Genomic DNA, 19,773 nt, shown 5'->3' on the forward strand with positions numbered 1-19,773 from the left:
CCCCTAGATGCCAGCCGCTGCGCGGCCGCGGTTCGGCGCGCCTAAGGCAAGCCCGTTCGTGCCTGGACCGCATCCAGCGCCAAAACCCCTGACCCCCGCACTCACCACGACGACCGCCGCCACTACGACGCCAGCACTCTGCACGCTCTCAACTCCGGACAGAGCCACACCTGCTTCAAGGCCACCCCGAAACACACACACGGCCCCTTCACCTGCTGGAACTGCAGCTACACCAGCCTCAGAGCCGACTAATCACACGCCAAGAAAGACCCCAACCACCTCCGATGCATACTACTGAACACCCGCTCCGCACGCAAGCATGCCATCGCGCTCTGGGACCTGCTCGACATAACATCCCCGGATGTCGCCTTCCTTACAGAGACCTGGTTTAACGACTCCTCCGCACCGACATCGCCCTAGCCATGCCAGACGGCTACAAGGTCACCCGCAGAGACCGCACCAACGGAGTCGGAGGAGGAATCGCCATCGTCCACAAGAACAGCATCAGGGTCTCGACTAGCACCGACAACGCGCTCAGCACCGCCGAACACATGCATTTCCAGATTCACATAGACCCTAACTCCACCCTCAGAGGGACCCTCGTCTACCGACCCCCCGGCCCCGCCCCCAGTTCAGCGACTCCATCGCCGACTTGATCAGCACGCACGCCTTGACCTCCACCGACTACATCCTCCTCGGAGACCTGAACTTTCACCTTGAGAACAACAACGACAACTCCACAACCCTGATCGATTACCTCGCCAACCTCGGACTGAAGCAACTTGTCACAACGCCCACCCACTCCGCCGGCCACACGCTCGACCCTGTCTTCTCCTCAAGCCCGCACGTCTCCGACAGCCACACCACCGAACTCCTCAGTACCGACCACTGCTGCATTCACTTTGCCTTCCAGAAGCCCACCACACACCACCGCACCCAACAGATCCCCCGCCGCTGCTGGAACAAAATCACCGAAGACCAACTACACGCAAACCTCGCTCTCAGCCCATCCACCGAACCCCTCAACACAGACAACGCTGCCCAACAGCCCCAGACGCTGGATCAAGGACTGCTCCAACACCCTCACCCCCAAGAAGAAACCCCCCCACAGAGACACCAGCAAGAGGGCCAGCTGGTTCACCCCATAACTGAAATGAATGAAATTAATGAAATGAATGAATGAAATGAAATGAAAAGGGTATTTGTATAGCGCGGCTGCTGCCCAAGGGCGTCCAAGCCTGCCGGAAACTAGAGAAGAAATGGCACAGTGAACAAACTCCGGTTAGCCACGCAGCACACAAGGACGCCATCAGCAACCACCACCACCTCATCGGGCGGCCAAGAGGACCTCCTTCAAAGACCGCCTTGACGACAACAACGCACACAATAGCAAGAAGCTCTTCAACATCGTGAATGAACTCTCCAACCCCAGCTCCAACATCCTCGACATCCTGCCGTCTCAAGCCCTGATCGACTCTTTTGCCACCTTTTTCCACCGCAAGATAGCAGACATCCATGACAGCTTCAACACCCAGACAGCCCCAACAGACAGCAACACAACAGACCCTCCACACACTATCGACCACGACCCCCTGCTAGTCCAGGCCAGCGTGAGCATCGATGACATCATCAAGACCATGCGCACAATCCACTCCGGCTCTCCGTCAGACCCATTCCCGCACCAAGTCTTCAACAGAGCAAGGAGCTCCATCGCACCCTACCTGCGCAACGTCATCAATCTCTCCCTCGAGACCGCGACCTTCCCAGAGATGTCGAAAAACGCCAAGATCAACGCCCTACTCAAAAAACCTAAGGCAGACCCAAGAGACCTCAAGAACTTCCGGTCGTTCTCTCTGCTCCCCTTCCCGGCCAAGGTCATCAAGAAAACCGTCAACAGACAGCTAACCCGATACCTCGAAGAAAACAGAATCTAGGACCCTTCCCAGTCAGGGTCCAGCAGCAACCACCACCGAGACTGCCCTCATCGCCGCCACCGATGACATCAGGACCCTGCTGGACAACGGCGAGACCGCAGCACTCATCCTCCTAGACCTCTCTGCTGCCTTAGACACTGTTTGCCACCGCACACTGCGCGCACGCCTCCATGCTGCAGGGATCAGAGACAAGGCTCTGGATTGGACCACCACCTTCCTCTCCACCAGAACCCAGAGCGTCCGCCTCCCCTATTCCGTTCCAAAACCTCCGAGATCATCTGCGGCGTACCCCAGGAATCCTCCTTCAGCCTGACGCTGTTCAACATTTACATGGCCCCGCTCGCACACGTAGCCCGACAGCACAACCACAACATAATCTCCTACACCGACAACACTCTGATGATCCTCTCCCTCACCAAGGACCCCATCACCGCCAAAGCCAACCTCCACGAAGGAATGAAGGCCGTAGCCGACTGGATGAAGACTGCAGCTGAACTCGGACAAGATGGAGGTCCTCATCCTCGGCTCCAACCCTTCAGCCTGGAACTGCTCCTGGTGGCCGACGGCACAGGGGGCAGCCCAGACACCCACCGACAACGCACGCAACCTGGGAATCCTCCTCGACTCAATGCTCTCAATGACCAAGCAAGTCAACACCATCTCCTCCTCCTGCTTCAACAACCTCCACATGTTCCGCAAGATCTACAGATGGATCCGGACAGATACAAGAAAGACAGTCACCCAGGCCCTCGTCAGCAGCAGACTCGACTACGGAAACATCCTCTACGCGGGAGCCTCGACCAAGCTCAAACGACTACAACGCATCCAAAACGCCTCAGCACGACTAATCCTCGACGTACCACGCCACGGCCACATCACCCCCACCTGAGAACCCTGCACTGGCTCTCCGTCAACAAGAGGATATTCTTCAAGCTCCTCACCCACACACACAAGGCACTCCACAAGACCAGCCCAGCCTACCTCAACACACGGCTCTACTTCTACAACCCCCACCGCCAGCTACACTCCGCCGACCTCTCACTCGCCACCGTCCCGCGCATCCGAAGAACAGCCACTAGTGGGAGATCCTTCTCCCACCTCGCCAAGACATGGCACACCCTCCCACTGAGCCTACGACAGACCCAAGATCTGCTGACCTTCAGGAGGATACTCAAGACCTGGCTGTTCGATCAGTAGTGCCACCCGGCGCCTTGAGACCCTCCCGGGTATGTAGTGCGCTTTACAAATGATTGATTGAAGTTGGAGGCAATGCGAAGTGATGAAATTGCTCCACAAATTGCCTCTCCATATATTGCTAAATGTTGTAGACATGCTCCTATTAGTCACCTTAATTCTTGACACTGTTATTCTGAATGATGTGTCTTCTGTTCTTTTTGACGACTTTCGCCATCTATATAGTCGTCGATGAAGCAGACGTAGATGACAAGGCTGATGTTGACAATGTTTCAACGCTCGTAGACTAGGACATTGTTGTAAACTACTATCGTAGATGAGGCTTTTGTAGACAATGCCATCATAGAGTAGGCCGTCGCAGACAAGGTCTTCATAATGCAAATGCTACTTACCAGTATGCATCTGTTCTTGGCATGTAGGGCTGCTGACATTCATATCTGTGCATAGTCCGCCACCTAGTGTTGGGTCCGGATGATTGCACATTGTTGTCCTGGAAGAGTCTTCGAAGTATCACGAGATAGGTGGCTCCTCCCCTGGACTACAGTGCGCATGGGCATCGCCTCCATCCCCAGATTGTTTTTAGCCATTGGCAGAGATGGAGTGAAGAAAGTGAGTGATGACCATGCTATGAGCATATGTGTATATGAATGAATACTGCAGCTGCTACAGGCGCCGGGGAGGAGGGTGGGCGATATGAATGTCAGCAGCCCTACATGCCAAGAACAGATGCATACTGGTAAGTAGCATTTGCAGTTCGAGGCATGTGGGCTGCTGAATTCATATCTGTGCATAGAATACATAGCAGTCCCTCCATTAACGGCGGCCGCCCGTGCCAGCTGCAGCAGTTTGAAAAAGCGTTTTAAGAACAGCCTGACCAACAGCTGCCTGCTGTCTGGAATGCACGTCTACACAGTAGTGCTTAGTGAAGGTATGTGTGGTAGACCATGTGGCTGCTCTACAGATGTCTTCCAAGGGAATGTTACCTAGGAAGGCCATAGAGGCCCCCAACTTCCTAGTGGAGTGGGCCCTTGGTGGGATAGTAAGAGTGCGCTTAGCTTTAGCATAACAGATCTGAATGCACTTTACTATCCATCTAGCAATCCCCGCTTTGGAGATTGCATTTCCCTTGTGTTGTGTGGCAAAAGCAACAAAGAGTTGTTTGGTTTTGCGGAAATCTTTTGTCCGGTCCACATAGTACATCAAGGCCCTTTTCACATCAAGAGTGTGGAGCATACGCTCCGCCAGCGTCTCTGGGTTTTGGAAAAACACCGGCAATTCAATTGTCTGGTTCATGTGGAACTGTGAGACTACTTTTGGTAAGAATTTAGGGTTAGTGCGGAGCACCACCCTGTTAGCATGTATTTGGAAGAAAGGTTCTTGGATGGTGAGCGCCTGCAGCTCGCTCACCCTCCGCAGCGATGTAATTGCTACTAGGAACGCAACCTTCCAAGTCAAGAACTGGAGCTCACAAGAGTGCAGTGGCTCAAAGGGAGGACCCATCAGCCTTGTAAGAACCACATTGAGGTTCCATTCTGGAGCTGGTGGGGTCCTTGGTGGAATGACCCTTTTGAGTCCTTCCAGAAAGGCCTTGATAGCAGGGACCTTAAAAAGTGACAGGTGCTGCCTATTCTGGAGGTATGCTGCCATGGCAGACAGGTGAATGCGGATGGAAGAGTACGCTAGATTACATCGATACAGGTGAAAGAGGTAACATATGATGTTCTGAATGGAAGCATCTAGCGGGTCAATGCTGTGGTTCACACAGTAGATGACAAACCTCTTCCATTTAGCCGCATAACAAGCTCTTGTAGTGGGCTTCCTTGCCTCCCGAATGATGTCCATACAATCGGGAGGAAGATTGAGGTAGCCAAACTCTAGGACCTCAGGAGCCAGATCGCCAGGTTGAGCTGTTGCGGATCTGGGTGCTGAATGTCGCCATGGCTCTGCGTCAGAAGGCTGGGAGTGAGATGAAGCCTCTGATGCGGTACCACGGAGAGTTCCAGAAACGTGGTGTACCATGGTTGGCGAGCCCACGTCGGAGCAACCAGGATGAGCGTCATCGAGTGTTGCCTGAGCTTGCGTGCCACCAGCGGTATCAGAGGCGCTGGTGGAAAAGCGTACGCAAATCTGCCTGACCAGTTCATCCACATCGCATTGCCCTGTGATTGGGGGTGTGGGAACCTGGCGGCGAAGCTTTGGCATTTTGCGTTCTCCTTTGTGGCGAACAGGTCTATCTCTGGATGACCCCACCTTTGGAAGTACGGTTGGAGTACTGATGGATGTATCTCCCACTCGTGCATCTGATGGCTGTGCCTGCTGAGCAGATCTGCCATTTGATTGTCCTTGCCCGGGAGATGCTCTGCCATGAGGAAGATGTTCCTCTGAATGGCCCACTTCCACATGCTCTGAGCCAGGTGAGACAGCTGTGGTGAGTGTGTACCTCCCTGTTTTTGGATGTAGTACATGGCCGTCATGTTGTCCGTCCGGATCAACACGACCTTGTTGCACAGATGTACTTTGAACGCCTTTAGGGCCATGAAGATTGCCATCAGTTCCAACACATTGATGTGCATCTTCCTTTGCTGAAATGTCCACAGTCCCTGCACAGTGTAGTGGAGTACATGCGCTCCCCATCCCTGGAGAGAGGCGTCCGTCGTCAGGATGATCTGTGGGACAGGCTCCTGGAATGGTCGGCCCTTGCAAAGGTTTTGTGGATTCCACCAATGCAGAGAGTTGTATGCCCGACCGCTCACCAACACTAGGTCTGTCAGTTGCCCATGAGCCTGAGTCCACTGACGTGCAAGGCACTCCTGAAGCGGACGCATATGTAGTCTCGCGTGCGGGACAATGGAGATGCAGGAGGCCATCATGCCTATCAACTGCATGAACACTCTCGCTGGAAGCGAGTGTTGGGGTCTGAATCGTTGGATCAGCGCCTGGATACTGGCGATTCTCACTGAATTGGGCTGCGCAGTGGCTGCCAGAGTGTTGATAGTTGCGCCCAGATACTGTCGCACGTGGGCGGGCTGCAGATGGGACTTTGGGTAGTTCAGAGAGAATCCCAGATCGTGCAGGAGGTGAATGGTGCGCGACACGTGGTCTACGCACTGCTGTTCCGTCTTTGCCTGAATAAGCCAATCGTCCAGGTATGGAAAGACATGGACGTGCTGGCGACGGAGATGCGCCGCCACCGTCGCTAGGCATTTTGTAAACACTCTCGGTGCCGTGGTGACCCCGAACGGCAGGACCCTGAACTGGTAGTGCTGGTCTAAAATCTTGAATCTGAGATACCTTCTGTGGGAAGGATGCAGGGGAATATGAAAATAGGCATCCTTCAGATCCAGCGTTGCTAGGAAGTCCCCCTGTTGAAGCAGGGGAAGAACCTGCTGCAATGTGAGCATATGGAAGTGCTCCGAGTTGATGTACCAGTTCAGGGGCCTGAGGTCCAGGATCGGCCTGAGTGATCCGTCCTTTTTGGGGATTAGGAAATACAGGGAGTAAACCCCCGTTCCCCGTTCTTGCAATGGAACGAGCTCTATTGCCCCTTTTTGCAGCATGACCAGAACTTCTTGCTGCAACAAGGTCAAGTGCTCGTCGGACATAGCACGGGTTCTTGGCGGTATGTCCGGTGGAATGGACGTAAGTTCTAGACAGTACCCGTACTGGATAAGAGACCTCACCCACCTGTCCGTGGTGATGGATCTCCACGCCGGCAGGAACTGTTGGAGTCTCCCCCCGACAGGTGTCGTGTGATCGGGGGGAAGTGACAAGACGTCACTGCTTGTTGGTGGTGGTGGACCTGGATGCATTGTTTCCACGTCCCCTGCCTTTGATATTGTTGCCTCTGTAGCCACCTCTGCCCTTGTTGTTGTTATACGAGGACTGGGAGCTACCCTTGTAGTATTGTGTGGATTGGGATGCCTGGCCCCTTGAGGTGCCTCTTGAGTTGGAGCGGCGAAAAGAACCACCCCGAAACTGCTGGCTTTGTAAAGCTCCCATAGATTTGGCAGTTTCAGTATCTTTCTTCATTTTTTCTAGGGAGGCATCCACCTCTGGGCCGAACAGATGGTCAGGATTCACTGTCTGCCCCAATATTGTGGTCTGTATGTCGGGTTTGAACCCTGAAATTCGAAGCCAGGCATGACGTCTAAGTAAAACACTTGTATTGATGGCCCTGGAGGCAGTGTCTGCCACATCTAGGGCACATTTGATGGACGCATTCGTAATGAGTTTACCCTCCTGAATGAGCATCTCCCCCGCCTCTTTATACTGGTCAGGCAAGTGTTGAAGGATGGCCTCTAATGTGTCATAATGGGCCCTATCATAACGTGAGAGCAGGGCTTGAGTGTTAGAGATCCTCCAGATGTTTGCTGCCTGTGCAGCAATGCGTTTGCCTGATGCCTCAAAGATTTTTGACTCTTTGTCAGGGGGAGGAGCGTCACCAGTCGTTTGCGAATTTGCCCTTTTTCTAGCGTTGGAAACCACCAGGGAGTCCAATGGCAAGTGTCCTTTAATATAAGTGGGATCCGTGGGCGCCGCCTTATACTTCCTGTCGATGCGATGATTGACCACCCGCGCCCGGGTGGGCTCCTTGAACACCTCCTGTGCATGCTTCAGCACTCCCTTAAGCATTGGAAGCGTCTTGACTTGCTTTTCGGCGACTGAGAAGGTGTCGACCAAAAAGTCCGCATCCACTGGATCCGAGTGGAGCTCGACGTCATGGTTCGCCGCAGCTCTCTCTATCAGTGCATTGAATGCCGCCGAGTCCTCCGTCGGGGACGTCTTTGCGGCGAAAAGTTGAGTGTCCTGGCCCGACTGCGGGTCGTTTGCGTCGTCTCCTGCTGTCCAGGGCACCTGCTCCTCGTCCGGATCCGAGTACGCAGGATAGGTGTACTCGGCCTCTTCCTCGTCGACGTCAGGCACGGGGGAATGGGCCGGCGAGTGTTCCAGGGCTTGTGGAGACAGTGGTTCCATCAGAGCCGAAGAGTCCGCAGAGTACTTTTTGCTCTTGAGTGGAATCTTAAAAGGTTCCAAGGTCGGCTCCGATGTAATCTTCCTCTTGAGGAGCGACAATTTTCCCGTGTTGGCGTCGATGTGCACCTCACGACGTTCTTCCACCGCGAGCGGCTGGAGCCGAAGCTTTGACACCACCAAGGCAGCCTTCGGCGACAAGATGTCCTGAGAGTGTCCGCTCTGCTTAGGCGCGAAGGCCTTCGGCGCCGACTTGGGAGGAAGGGTAAAACGAATGGGCGTTTGCCCCTTGGCAGGCTTCGTCGTGGGCCTAGGCCCCACAGGGTCCTGGCTGGGCACCGCAGCCTGCTGGATCCGTCGTAAGGATTCTCCCACCCTCTTTGTAAGGGATGCCGAGGGCTGAAACGACTCGAGCGACTCTTCGTCTTCGAGAGCGTGTTCGACGGTAAGCCTCTTCTTCGGCGCCGACGCCCCATGGCCTGGCGCACTGTCGGCGTGACGCTTTTTAGAAGCCGTCTTCGGGTCCGCGACCCCTTTCGGTGCCGACGCTGCCGCGTCAGATGCCTTAACCTTCGGCGCCGACCCAGATGGCTTTGGGTCGGCCACTTTGGCGCGGCTCTTCTGGTCAGCCATTTTGGCGTGGCTCTTCAAGTCGGCCATTTTGGGTTTCGTGGAAGTTGACGCCTCCAGAACCTTTTTCACCAGCGCCACTTTTGGTTTCGGTTTCGCATCCGAGGGTGCGAGACCAGTTGGCTTCACTTTCGGTTTCTTGGTAGAAATGTCCGTGACCGGGCCCGGAGGCGGGGACGTAGGACTGGTCGTTAGATCTTGGGTAAGGCCCGAAGGCGATCCCTCGACCTGGGCCGTATAACGGGGAGTAACCCCGGAGTCTTGTTGGGGATGCTCTTCGTCCGAGCTATCACCCATTGTGGGACAAGCCCGGTCGTCGTCCCCTACCTCGTCGGAGACTTCGTCATAGGCCTCATCACCCGCGTCGCCGGTCTCTTCTTCGGACGCGGGGCCAGAGTCCGATTCTTGTACGTCGTCTTCTCCCTCGACCGATTCCTGGAAGATGTCATCAGGTGGGGGTGCCGAAGCCGACAATTGAGCCTGGAGCCGATTAGCCCGGCGAATCTTCAAAGTTTTCTTGCTCCTAAATTTGGAACACGCCATGCAAGTGTCCTCACGGTGATCCGGTGACAAGCATGTATTGCACACGGGGTGCACGTCAAGGTGAGAATACTTTGAGTGACACAGCGGACACTTCTTGAATGGCGTCCGCTCCATAGCAAGTGTGTAGAGTAGGCCCGTCCGCGTCGAAGCACGTGGAGGGGCAATAAGAGATCGGAGCTGAGAGTCAGTAAGAAGCCCGAACGGAACAATACCGACGCCCAGCCTAAAGACCTTTTGGTCGCGAGAGAAAGTAGAACAAACTATCGGTCCCGATAGAGGGAACCGAAACACATCCGAACCCGATGGCGGAAAAAAACAATCTGGGGATGGAGGCGATGCCCATGCGCACTGTAGTCCAGGGGAGGAGCCACCTATCTCGTGATACTTCGAAGACTCTTCCAGGACAACAATGTGCAATCATCCGGACCCAACACTAGGTGGCGGACTATGCACAGATATGAATTCAGCAGCCCACATGCCTCGAACACAAGGCCGTCATGGACAAGGAAGTCCTCGATGAGGACGTTGCAGACAACCATCATAGGTGAGGCTGTCGTAGACGGCCATCGTAGATTAACATCGTAGACGAGGCTATCGTTGAATGACCGTCATAAACAACAGCCATAGATGAGGCATTAGTAGACAATCGTTGTAGACAATGCCATTGTAGATGAGGCCATTCGTAGATGAGGTCGTAATAGTGGACATGGTTGTGGTTGCCGACCTGATCATCACAATTTAATAACAATTATTTTGATAGCAGTTTTGCTTTATTCACCTCACTTTCAGGTTATGGAGATTTCCCTGATGGAGTATCGGGGCTGAAGACTGTCTGCCTTTGAGGAAATGTTTTCCCATTTTCACTCTGTGTGAGAGACCCAGGTTTAGTCTTTTTTATGGCTGTTCTGTGCGCATTGTAAAGACCTTTCGTGAGACCTCTCCCTTTGACTTCTGCTGTGAGGTGAAGGAATACTCACTGTCCTTATCAGAAATGAAAGGTTTAAGTTTCTGTAGTCCAAATAATAGCCCCATCTCTCTCAGCGTTGGTTTTTGAAGAAAAGGTTAGCCATATTTTGTAGTCCCTTACCTGGTTTTCTGCTACTCTGAAATGGGGTTTCTGGTTGGCTAGGGTATGCACATAAGCCAGGCACAACCCACCACTCTAGTCAGGGTAAGGGAGTTACACACCCAAGATAACCTCTGCTCAACCCTTGGTAGCTTGGAAGAGCAATCAAGCTTATCCCAGAGACAATGTGTAAAGTGTTTAGGCAACACGCACACACACTAGGCACACCACACAAAAAGAGACTCCACAGAAGGGTCTACAAAAATATCCTTTGTATTACACATAAAAACACATGTGCCACTAGCCACTTATCATATGTTACATAGATCATAAAATCCCTTTGCCATAAGGTAATGGTCATAAACATCAGTTAGTCCATTTTTGTTTTAATTAGTATTTCCATATGATAATAGAGCCTTCAGCTCAGCCAACACAGTTCGTTCTCCTTTGGAGAACTTCATCAGGGCTTTAGGTAAAGCAAGGCGAAAAGTCAAAAGTAGTAATACCAATTCGAAATAAAGACTTTATATACAACAAAAGTATCTTGGGCTTCATTTTCTGGCACACACCCACTTACAGCTATATTTTCAGGATCTGGGACACAGACACAACATGTAAGGGCTGGGGCCAGAGTATTGTCACACTGGACTTTTTTGAATAAGGAATCTTGTGTGAGGTGCAGAACTAACAGTCCACCGTTAAAGCTGTGTTGCTCTGTAAAGTTTGGGGATAAACCTGTCAAAAGGGCCAGGTCTAACCCAGTCAGAGAGAAATGAAATATGAAACCAAATCTTGGATGATAACAAAAAGAATAGCTGAAGAAACGGAGCAGAGCTCAGGGAGACTCAGACTCTTCTGGGACTGTTCTAGAGAGTTTTCCCGATCGGTTATAGTTCAAGTTTATTTCTTTTTTATCAAATAAAAAAAGGACATAGGCTATTAAACTAACCTTTTCATTGCCATTATAGCCTATGATAGTGATACATACTACTATATTATGGTACTGTGGGACTCTCACTTCGATGACGTGGAATGATTCAAGCATGTGAATCTATCAAAGATTCCATATCGGAGAACGTTTATTTTGAGCATACTATAGGCCATTACAGAAAAGAATGTGCATGTTTCCACAGATTCAGAATTTCATTATTTTTTTTATTTTTAATTGCATTAACAACTGCTTTTGATGATTTTCTTTTTCACACTACACTCACATCTGCACTGCTATTCTTCATGTCATGCCACTGTACTGTCTTTCGTATGAAAAAAAGGAGCAAGACAGCAAAGACTTGTGCAGTTTGGGGGGGATAGTCAATGGTGTGATCATGCATAATAAGGAATAAAATACAGTCTGCAGTAGGTTAAAAGAATATTGCAAGTCAACTCAGATTCCCATAACCTTATAAAGGAGCTCATCATTTGTCCTCATTCAGCAATATGGTCATAGCTCTCCTCAGCGACTTGCAATATACAGCAAGGGGTACTGCATCCCATATATATATATTGCTTAACAATATTGTCTAAAAAAACTTCTTAGGCCGTTAGAAGTTAGGTTAACCTGCATTGAAAATCAGCTGCTTGAGGTGGAAAAAAGTGTTATCACCCTGTCCAGTTTAAGTCTTAATGGCAGTGATGTACCTGCAATTCCCACATCGGCCCCTACTACGGCCACCTTGGCATCTTTAAAAATAAATCTATCTAATACACAGCATTCGAATAAGGATGCAGCAAAAAATGCAAATCAGAATCAGAGTGTTGCAGATAATTCTATTGCAACCCCCTTGAACCCTCCTAAAGGTAATTCTGTTAGCAAACCACTTTTGAAGGGTCCTGTACCAAATAAGAAACCCCAGATAGCGAGTGTTGCCGATACGCATTCTCCTGCACACACTGCTTCAGGCCCAAATAAGTCCTCTGCCGACACACTTCCTCTTGTACACACTGCTTCCGGTCCAAATAAGTCCTCGGCTTATAGATCCTCCATAAATAAAACTTATAATCACAATCTTCAAACACCCTATGCTTGTGACAACTTTAAGGGAGGATACATAGATCTGCCCCCTGATGCAAGTCCTTTTGTAGTTGTACTTACTGGGGTCCCTGAACTAGACCATCAACACGAAGAAACCTTTTTGTCCTTAAAAAACAAGGTGATCCATTGGTTAAACTCAAATAAACCTGTTCCCAATCACATGAAAAGTAGAATTCTAATGGTTCGCAGGGTCCCTTGGATTGGTCCTATAGTCAAATCAATTCCGGGTGACTGCATTGTTATCTCATTTGAGGAACCCCATAGTGCCCAACAGATATGTACATGGAAATCATATGCAGGCATTTCATCTATTGAAGCTAGGCCCCTATCTTTCTTTTACCCCCCTCAGAGGCGCCACAACTATGGGATCAATTGGACCACGATCAATCACCATTCCGGATTTGGCCCCGATTTGGGTAGTCAGGGTATTCGAAATGTGTGGAATGGAGTCCCAACTTTCAACAGGTTTAGTAGCTTAGATAGAGTTGACTGACTTGAGACCTCGCCAAATCACACCATTAATTTTTATGGTACTTACCACCCACCCGGTGATGAGAATACCCTTTCCAAACATGAAAACAGTGAGGAATCAAAGGATGGGGGAGAGGGAGATAATTACTGTAAAACCGGGGACTTTCTGAATAAGAAATGTATTCTTGTAGCAAACTTAGCGTATTCTAGAGAGGAAGAGGGTTGTCATGGTGATGAAGTCGACAATGTAGCAGGGGGTCTAGTCACTCAACCAGAACAGAACGACACTCTTTAGGTGTTTCATTGCAAGATAGTGTGAAACGATCAGTGGTACCAGTATTGGCCACTATTAAGTCCACCTGTCCTGGTAGTGGGGTTAATCCATTATTGCTCATATTGTCCTGGAATAATGCAGGAGTTAACAAAAATCTGAGGGACCCAGATTGGGCTGATTATATTGACTCTAGTGATTTTTGCTTACTGCAAGAAACATGGGCAATAGACATTCCCCACAGGATAGGGTACAAAACTTTTGGCACAGAGGCTGTAAAGTCTAATAGGGGGAGGCCCTCGGGGGAACTCATCATATGGGTTAAAATCACATTGAAGAGTAAGGTTGAACTAATAGATACAGGCACCCCTGATATTTTGGCTCTAAAACTTGTAAATTTGAATGGGGCTGAATGTTACATTATTAATGTCTATAATAGACCCCTTGCACATTACAAAGTTTCTACCACTCTCGAAACTTTGGATAGCTTTTTGAAAAGGGTGGTTGGTGATGCCCCAGTGATCCTGGGCGGCGACCTAAATTGCAATTTTGAACCCGTTCTAGGGCTTGCTGATGTTTTGGAGGATGTAGATCAAGCTTATAACATTCCTCAGCTTGAGACTTCAAATTGTGTTAAATGTAAGGCTTTGGTTGTGCAATTAATGAGGTTAACTGCAGATTATGGTCTTAGAGCATGTAATGGCCGTCTCCCTTCTGACCTAACAAAACAACCAACTTTCGCGAAGTCCGACAGTAACCTGGATTTCATACTTGTCTCGGTGAGTATATGGCACTTTATGGCTGACCTCAAGGTGGCAAATAGGGATGAGAGTGACCATTATCCCCTTGAACTTTATATTGATGCAGCTATGTTTAGCGACCCCTCTGTTTTATTTTCCACTGAGACTTCCAACCCCAATTTGTGTGATCAGGTACATGTCAGCAACAATAGACGTGCATTAAAATGGTCGCACATCCTTGCTCAAGGAAATGCCCTAGCAACGGTATACTCACTCTTTGACACAATGTTCAGGCCTATAGCTGGACACTCCTTCTCACGCGATCATTATGATCATTTCATTGCACTACACAAAATGTTTTTTGAGGAGTTAAAATCTTGTTTGACTAAAATGCCCAAAAAAAAGCAGCAAAATGTAATAGTTGGGTGCCATGGTAAACTATGGTACGACCATTCATGTAGGTTGGCCAAGAGGGAGCTCCTGTTTGCTATCAAAAACAAATCGAAAGATGATGTCAGAGTCGCAAGGGAATCATACAAGCACACTCAAAGGACTTCAAAAAAATTATGGGAGGAGTCGATTTGGGCGGTTATGTTGGCTGCTGCCAAATCCAAGGACAATGTTGGATTCTGGAGGTTGGTTGCAAATGAGGGCCACGCAGGTAGAGCAGTGAAGGATACTTTCTTAGACGAACTGACTTGGGTGACGCACTTCACAACTCTTTATAAACAGTATGATAGTGGTTCTGATGAGACTCCATGGTTGCCACCCCCGATAGAATGTCTTGACTTCACACTAGGTGAAACAAAAAGGGCAATCACTGAACTAAAAAACAGCAAAGCTCCTGGTCCCGACAAAATACCGGGGGACCTGTATAAACATGAGATTGAAGTCTGAGCTCCGTATATAAACCGCTTGTTTAACGCTTTATCCAGCAACTGTCAATTCCCAGATAGCTGGCGCGCAGCAGAAGTTGTTTTAATTTTTAAAAAGGGAAGTAGATCTGTCCCATCAAACTATAGACCAATTAGTTTGATGGACACCCTGCAAAAACTCTATGCCAAGAATTTATTATTTCGGATAAATGACTGGCTGGAGGAAAAAACAATACTCACCAAATTTCAAGCTGGGTTTAGGGGTAAGATCAGCACCATAGACCAGGTCTTTAGATTCTGTTGTATATACTGGAAATATGTACACATTAGGAAAGGTCATTTGTATGTCGCTTTCGTAGATCTGAGAGCGGCGTTTGACCTTGTCCCCCGCAACTTACTCTGGAGATCCCCAAGTGAAGCTGGATTGCCAGGGTGCCTTCTGGTTCAAACAGTTGAGTTGCACGCTAGGAACCATGCCAACATCAGGTGGGGTCCAAATGGTGAACTGACGCGTAATATCCCAATAGAGCGTGGCGTCCGTCAAGGATGCGTTTTGGCCCCCACCTTATTTTCATTATTTGTTAACGATATCCCTGATCATTTGAACGGCTGTGCTAATGACTCACCACAACTAAATGGAGAAAGGGTGCCTGCGTTGCTTTTTGCGGACGACGCCATCTTAATATCCCAACCCAAGAAAGGCCTCCAGGCGCTCCTGAACTCCTTTAGTATTTATTGTGTGAAGAAAGGACTAGAGATAAACGTTGACAAAACTAAGTGTATGGCACTGAATCCATGTAAACCTGATAGAGGGACTTTAAATCTGAATGGTCAAGTTTTAGAAACCGTCGATAACTTTTCCTATCTGGGGGTGGTGCTTGATTTGAATTGAGAAAAACAAGGTGTCTTATGCCCATAACGTCAAGCCAATCATTAGCAAACTTAACGCTAGTATAAGTAAAAGTGTGACTCCGGTGCTTGAGCTTTTTAAATTTAAAATCCAATCTGCTGCCCTTTACGGGGCTGAGATATGGGGACCCTGGGCAAGGGACAGTTTCCATGGTCTGGATAACAAATTTATGAGATCAATTGTAAGGGTACCCACTAGTACACCGTTGATTCCTCTCCAATTTGATCTGAACCTTAAGAGAACTGATAACCATATAACCATTAGACCACTAATGTTCTGGATAAGGATATGGTCTACACCAGAATTGATTGACTATAGGAAAGGCCTCCAGGAGATATTAGGTTTAGATTCTTTTCATTCCGTTCTATGGCTCAGACACATTAAAAAATGGTTTTCAATTCTGGGCTTGCCTCAGTTATGGGAGAGTCCAGAAAACCAACCACCTTTCGCCAAGTCTATGGTGAAACGAGCCTTCTGGTCCCACATAAATAACCAGTTAGTGAATGAAAATAGAACCGGGTCTTTAACCCAAGAATTCTTAATCTTTAAAGATGATCCCTCCTTTGAGTTTTTTTTGGATGAAATAGAGCCTCCCATTGCGAAGTCTCTATTTCTGAAATTCAGGTATGGGAATCTTATGCTAAACTCCAATCTGGAACGTTGGTCTAAGAGAAAACCGGAATGTCCAAATGTTAAACATGGGAAGTGTTCAATGTGCTTAGGTTCTTGCACGGAGGATGAGGTCCATATGCTGTTTATTTGTAAAGCATATTCAAAAGCACGAAAAAGGTGGATCAAACCCCTGTGCTCCCTCCTAGGAACAAGATCTTGTATTACGGCATATAGAATTATTAAAACTAATACTTCCCAATCCATTGTATTTAGCATCAGTAGATTTCTTTATTCTGTGTACATTGTTCGCAGGAAGTTTGGCCAAATACTTTGAGCAGTTAAATCCTTGCTGTTCCTCGAAATATCCCTCCTAACCTGGTACATGCCTAGCAACCAGACAAAAAATGAGATGAAACCTTGGTGTCTTTGTTAATGTTTTTATCAGGAGGTTTATAATGAATTTTGTATTTAAAGATATTATATTTTTAATTTCCTTTTTAAAAAAAGATTTGTATGTGTATATTGTTATGATACTGTGTTTTTATGTATGTGTCTTTTATGGCCAAGGCGGCAGAAACAAAGAAATAAATATATATATATATATAAAATATTGTCTTTCAATCCTATCTACACAGTATGCCTTTGATATTTATTTGTTTTTTTAACCATCAAGAACAGCATTGAACATATGTTCAATTATGAGAAAAAACGTAAATATTTACCTTCTGAGATAGTTTTTCCTCCTCCAGTTTAGCAGAAAGCATGTGTGAAAGAGACTGTCTGCATTCTTTGTTGAAAATGTCATTCATCAATGGAGAACATTCAGACAAAACCTTCAGGCAAAGAGAAATTCTGTCAACGTCGTCATCAGTGATTGGCTTCTTTGGGAGTGAAGACTTGCCCAAGTGAAGAATAGTGGCCATTATCAACATGGCTTCAGCAACAAATGACTATAAAGTAGAAAACAAGGAAACAAAACTTCAGCAATTATACAATTTTTCAGTACTTAAATTCACCAATGTTCATCTTCAAAGCCACTGCAGCAGACTAGTAATTTAACAAATGCAGGTTATGCACATATCGTCACATAAATTATCACATATAAGTAACACTTTGAAGGATTTGCTCTGCTGATGTTAAAGGCACTGCACATTTGTACTACAAATACCTGGAGACTTCAATTACAAAAGGTTTAAAAACAAACATGTTACAAAACATAACAGCACTATTTTAATAACCAGGACAGACTCTGGAAGAGTAAACCGCTTTACTAAAGGCATTTTTCATTAATATTTCATTTATTTCTTGCGGAAGAACACACTTGAATTCTTTCTTGTACAATTGCTTTTTTGGTGGGATAGTAGGAGATCCAATTCAATTCACTAGTTGAGCACCAGATATTCAGCACCCATTTGTCCGATATGATTTTGCACCATTCTGTAGAAAAGCACCGATTCTGCTCCAAACTGCATTGTTGTGATTGGGGGTGATTAAAGATTACTTATTTACTAGCATGGTCCAAGCTCATAAATGTTTGGGTGTTCCCCTTTCCTTGTCCTACCAACAGCATCTAGTCTCTTACTATTCTTGTCAGGGGCTATTGGATGCTGGTGTGTTCGTCCTCTATGAAGCAGTGTTACAATGAGTGAGGCAGAAGGAACATTAAGTCTGATTTCGGTAGGGTCAATATTGGGGATGGTTTTTACTGTTTTCACCCATACAATGATGAGGGTGCCTCTTTAAAAGCTTCCCGATGTGGATGGGTTACAGTGGGTAACATAGGAAGACATAGGTTTTTCCGGACTGCACAGGGTCTAGTTTTACCAGTAGGTACAGCTCCTGCTCGTTCATTTTGCTGTAGCCGGTCTTACCCGGTACCCAGAATTAGCTGTTCTCCTAATTGTTGCATGATAAAATGCTAAGTCGACTGGCAGGGTGCATTTGTTGGGTATGCACCTATTTACTCTTGAAGAGTATCCATCTCTTTATCCTTCCATATGGTTTATTCCTGATATGGGTCCTCTTGTAAGACAGGCTGTGTGTCTTGCTCATACTCAATCGTGTTCTTCCTCCTGTGGTTCAGGACATAATGGAGGGTATCTATTCTTCAGGTTCTGTTCTAAAACTTCCATAGCTCTCGTGTCCTGTTTTTACAGGTATTTGCAGGCACAGAGTATCTGAAATTTCTTTATTTTTTTAATGCTGCTACCTTGGTCTTGAGGCATTGTTTTCTTTTTTAGGGGTAATAACGTTTTCTTCTGCTTAGCTGTCAAGCATCAACACACTTCTTTTTTAAGGGGAGCTCGAATATCTTTCGCCATTATCTTCCTCTGATCAATAGCTCCCTATGTAGTTTTTCTCTATTTGCTTCTCTTTACAACCAACTGTTTTTCTCTTGGTGTCAAGTGATTTTTCTTACCGATTGAATCAGACTACCCGGTCAGTTCTGAAAGACTTTCCTCATGAGATATTGAAGGCCTACGCTTTTTCTGTATCATAAAAATCTTTTTAGGAACGGCCTCAGTATGTATGTATGTGTTAATAGAAGACAGCCAGAGTGCAATTCCTCTGAGCCTGTTTGACCTTCGTATGGCCATTACATTTTTTTTTTTAAATATCTTTAAAATCTCTGAAATCTCGCTCCCACTTATTGGTACGAGATATAAGCTAAGAAAGCCATTATTTTATTTCACAGATTTGGTGATTTTGATTGATCCACCGTGACAAACCGCTAACCTCTCGAAAGTGTTTATATGTACCACACTCGATCCAGGTACGTCCCTAAAATCCTACGGTGAATAGAATGTTCGTTTACCCTCAAACAGTCAAATATAAGGAACACCATTTATGTCATTTCAGATCGTACAGTTTGGGTTGCTTTAAATAACCTCGAACCATTCATACAAGAGACCTTTTCAAGAAGAGATACGTTTTACGACTCTTAGTAATCCTCTCAGGTATGACGAAAATTAATAAAATCGGTAGACTTGCTTTAATTTGCTTTCAATATAAGCAATATAAGCCCAAGACTGATAATCAAATATGTATTTTTCCAGCGTGCATTAAAAACCACCTCAGAGTGAAACACCATCCATTACCTTAAGACCGTGTATTTTCTCTGGTCCTCTCAAGTGAGTGTAACAAGTTTTCAGTCTCTGAAATGTATATGCGACTAGCTTAAAATATTAACAAGCAGAATAAGACTTGTAAATAACAATATGAGACAACTCAAGTATCTTACGTGAATCTATTTGACAACGTATGTTTTTAGTTTAAATGTCCATCAATAGGATGTGATGCACACAGCACTTCAGTTAGGGTGAATAAAATGTATCCTATGTGGATGTATTTGTTTTGTTACCACATTAATGAACTGTATGTCATTTTTAGGTCTCGGTAATATCCGGTCTGCCGAAGGCAGACCGGATGTCCGAGAATTATTGTCTCTTTGTGTAGCAGCTTAAACCCGCCCCCCTCCTCGCCTCTCCTCCATTGGCTGGCTTCCTAAAAGGAGGCCAGCCATT

At 47.3% G+C, this 19,773-nt stretch overlaps 1 protein-coding gene across 1 annotated transcript in view; it reads right to left on the bottom strand.

The window, feature by feature from the left end:
- The window catches only part of COPB1 (coat protein complex I subunit beta 1), a 212,668-nt gene that overhangs the window by 18,892 nt on the left and 174,003 nt on the right, over window positions 1-19,773 (bottom strand). Inside the window, exon 15 of the mRNA XM_086949640.1 lies at window positions 16,972-17,199. Within this exon, the coding sequence (XP_086805766.1) occupies window positions 16,972-17,199 (228 nt within the window). The remainder of the gene's footprint in view (window positions 1-16,971; window positions 17,200-19,773) is intronic.

This window comes from Lissotriton vulgaris, unplaced genomic scaffold, assembly GCF_964263255.1.
Source record: "Lissotriton vulgaris unplaced genomic scaffold, aLisVul1.2 SCAFFOLD_2515, whole genome shotgun sequence".
NCBI classification, from domain to species: Eukaryota; Metazoa; Chordata; class Amphibia; order Caudata; family Salamandridae; genus Lissotriton; species Lissotriton vulgaris.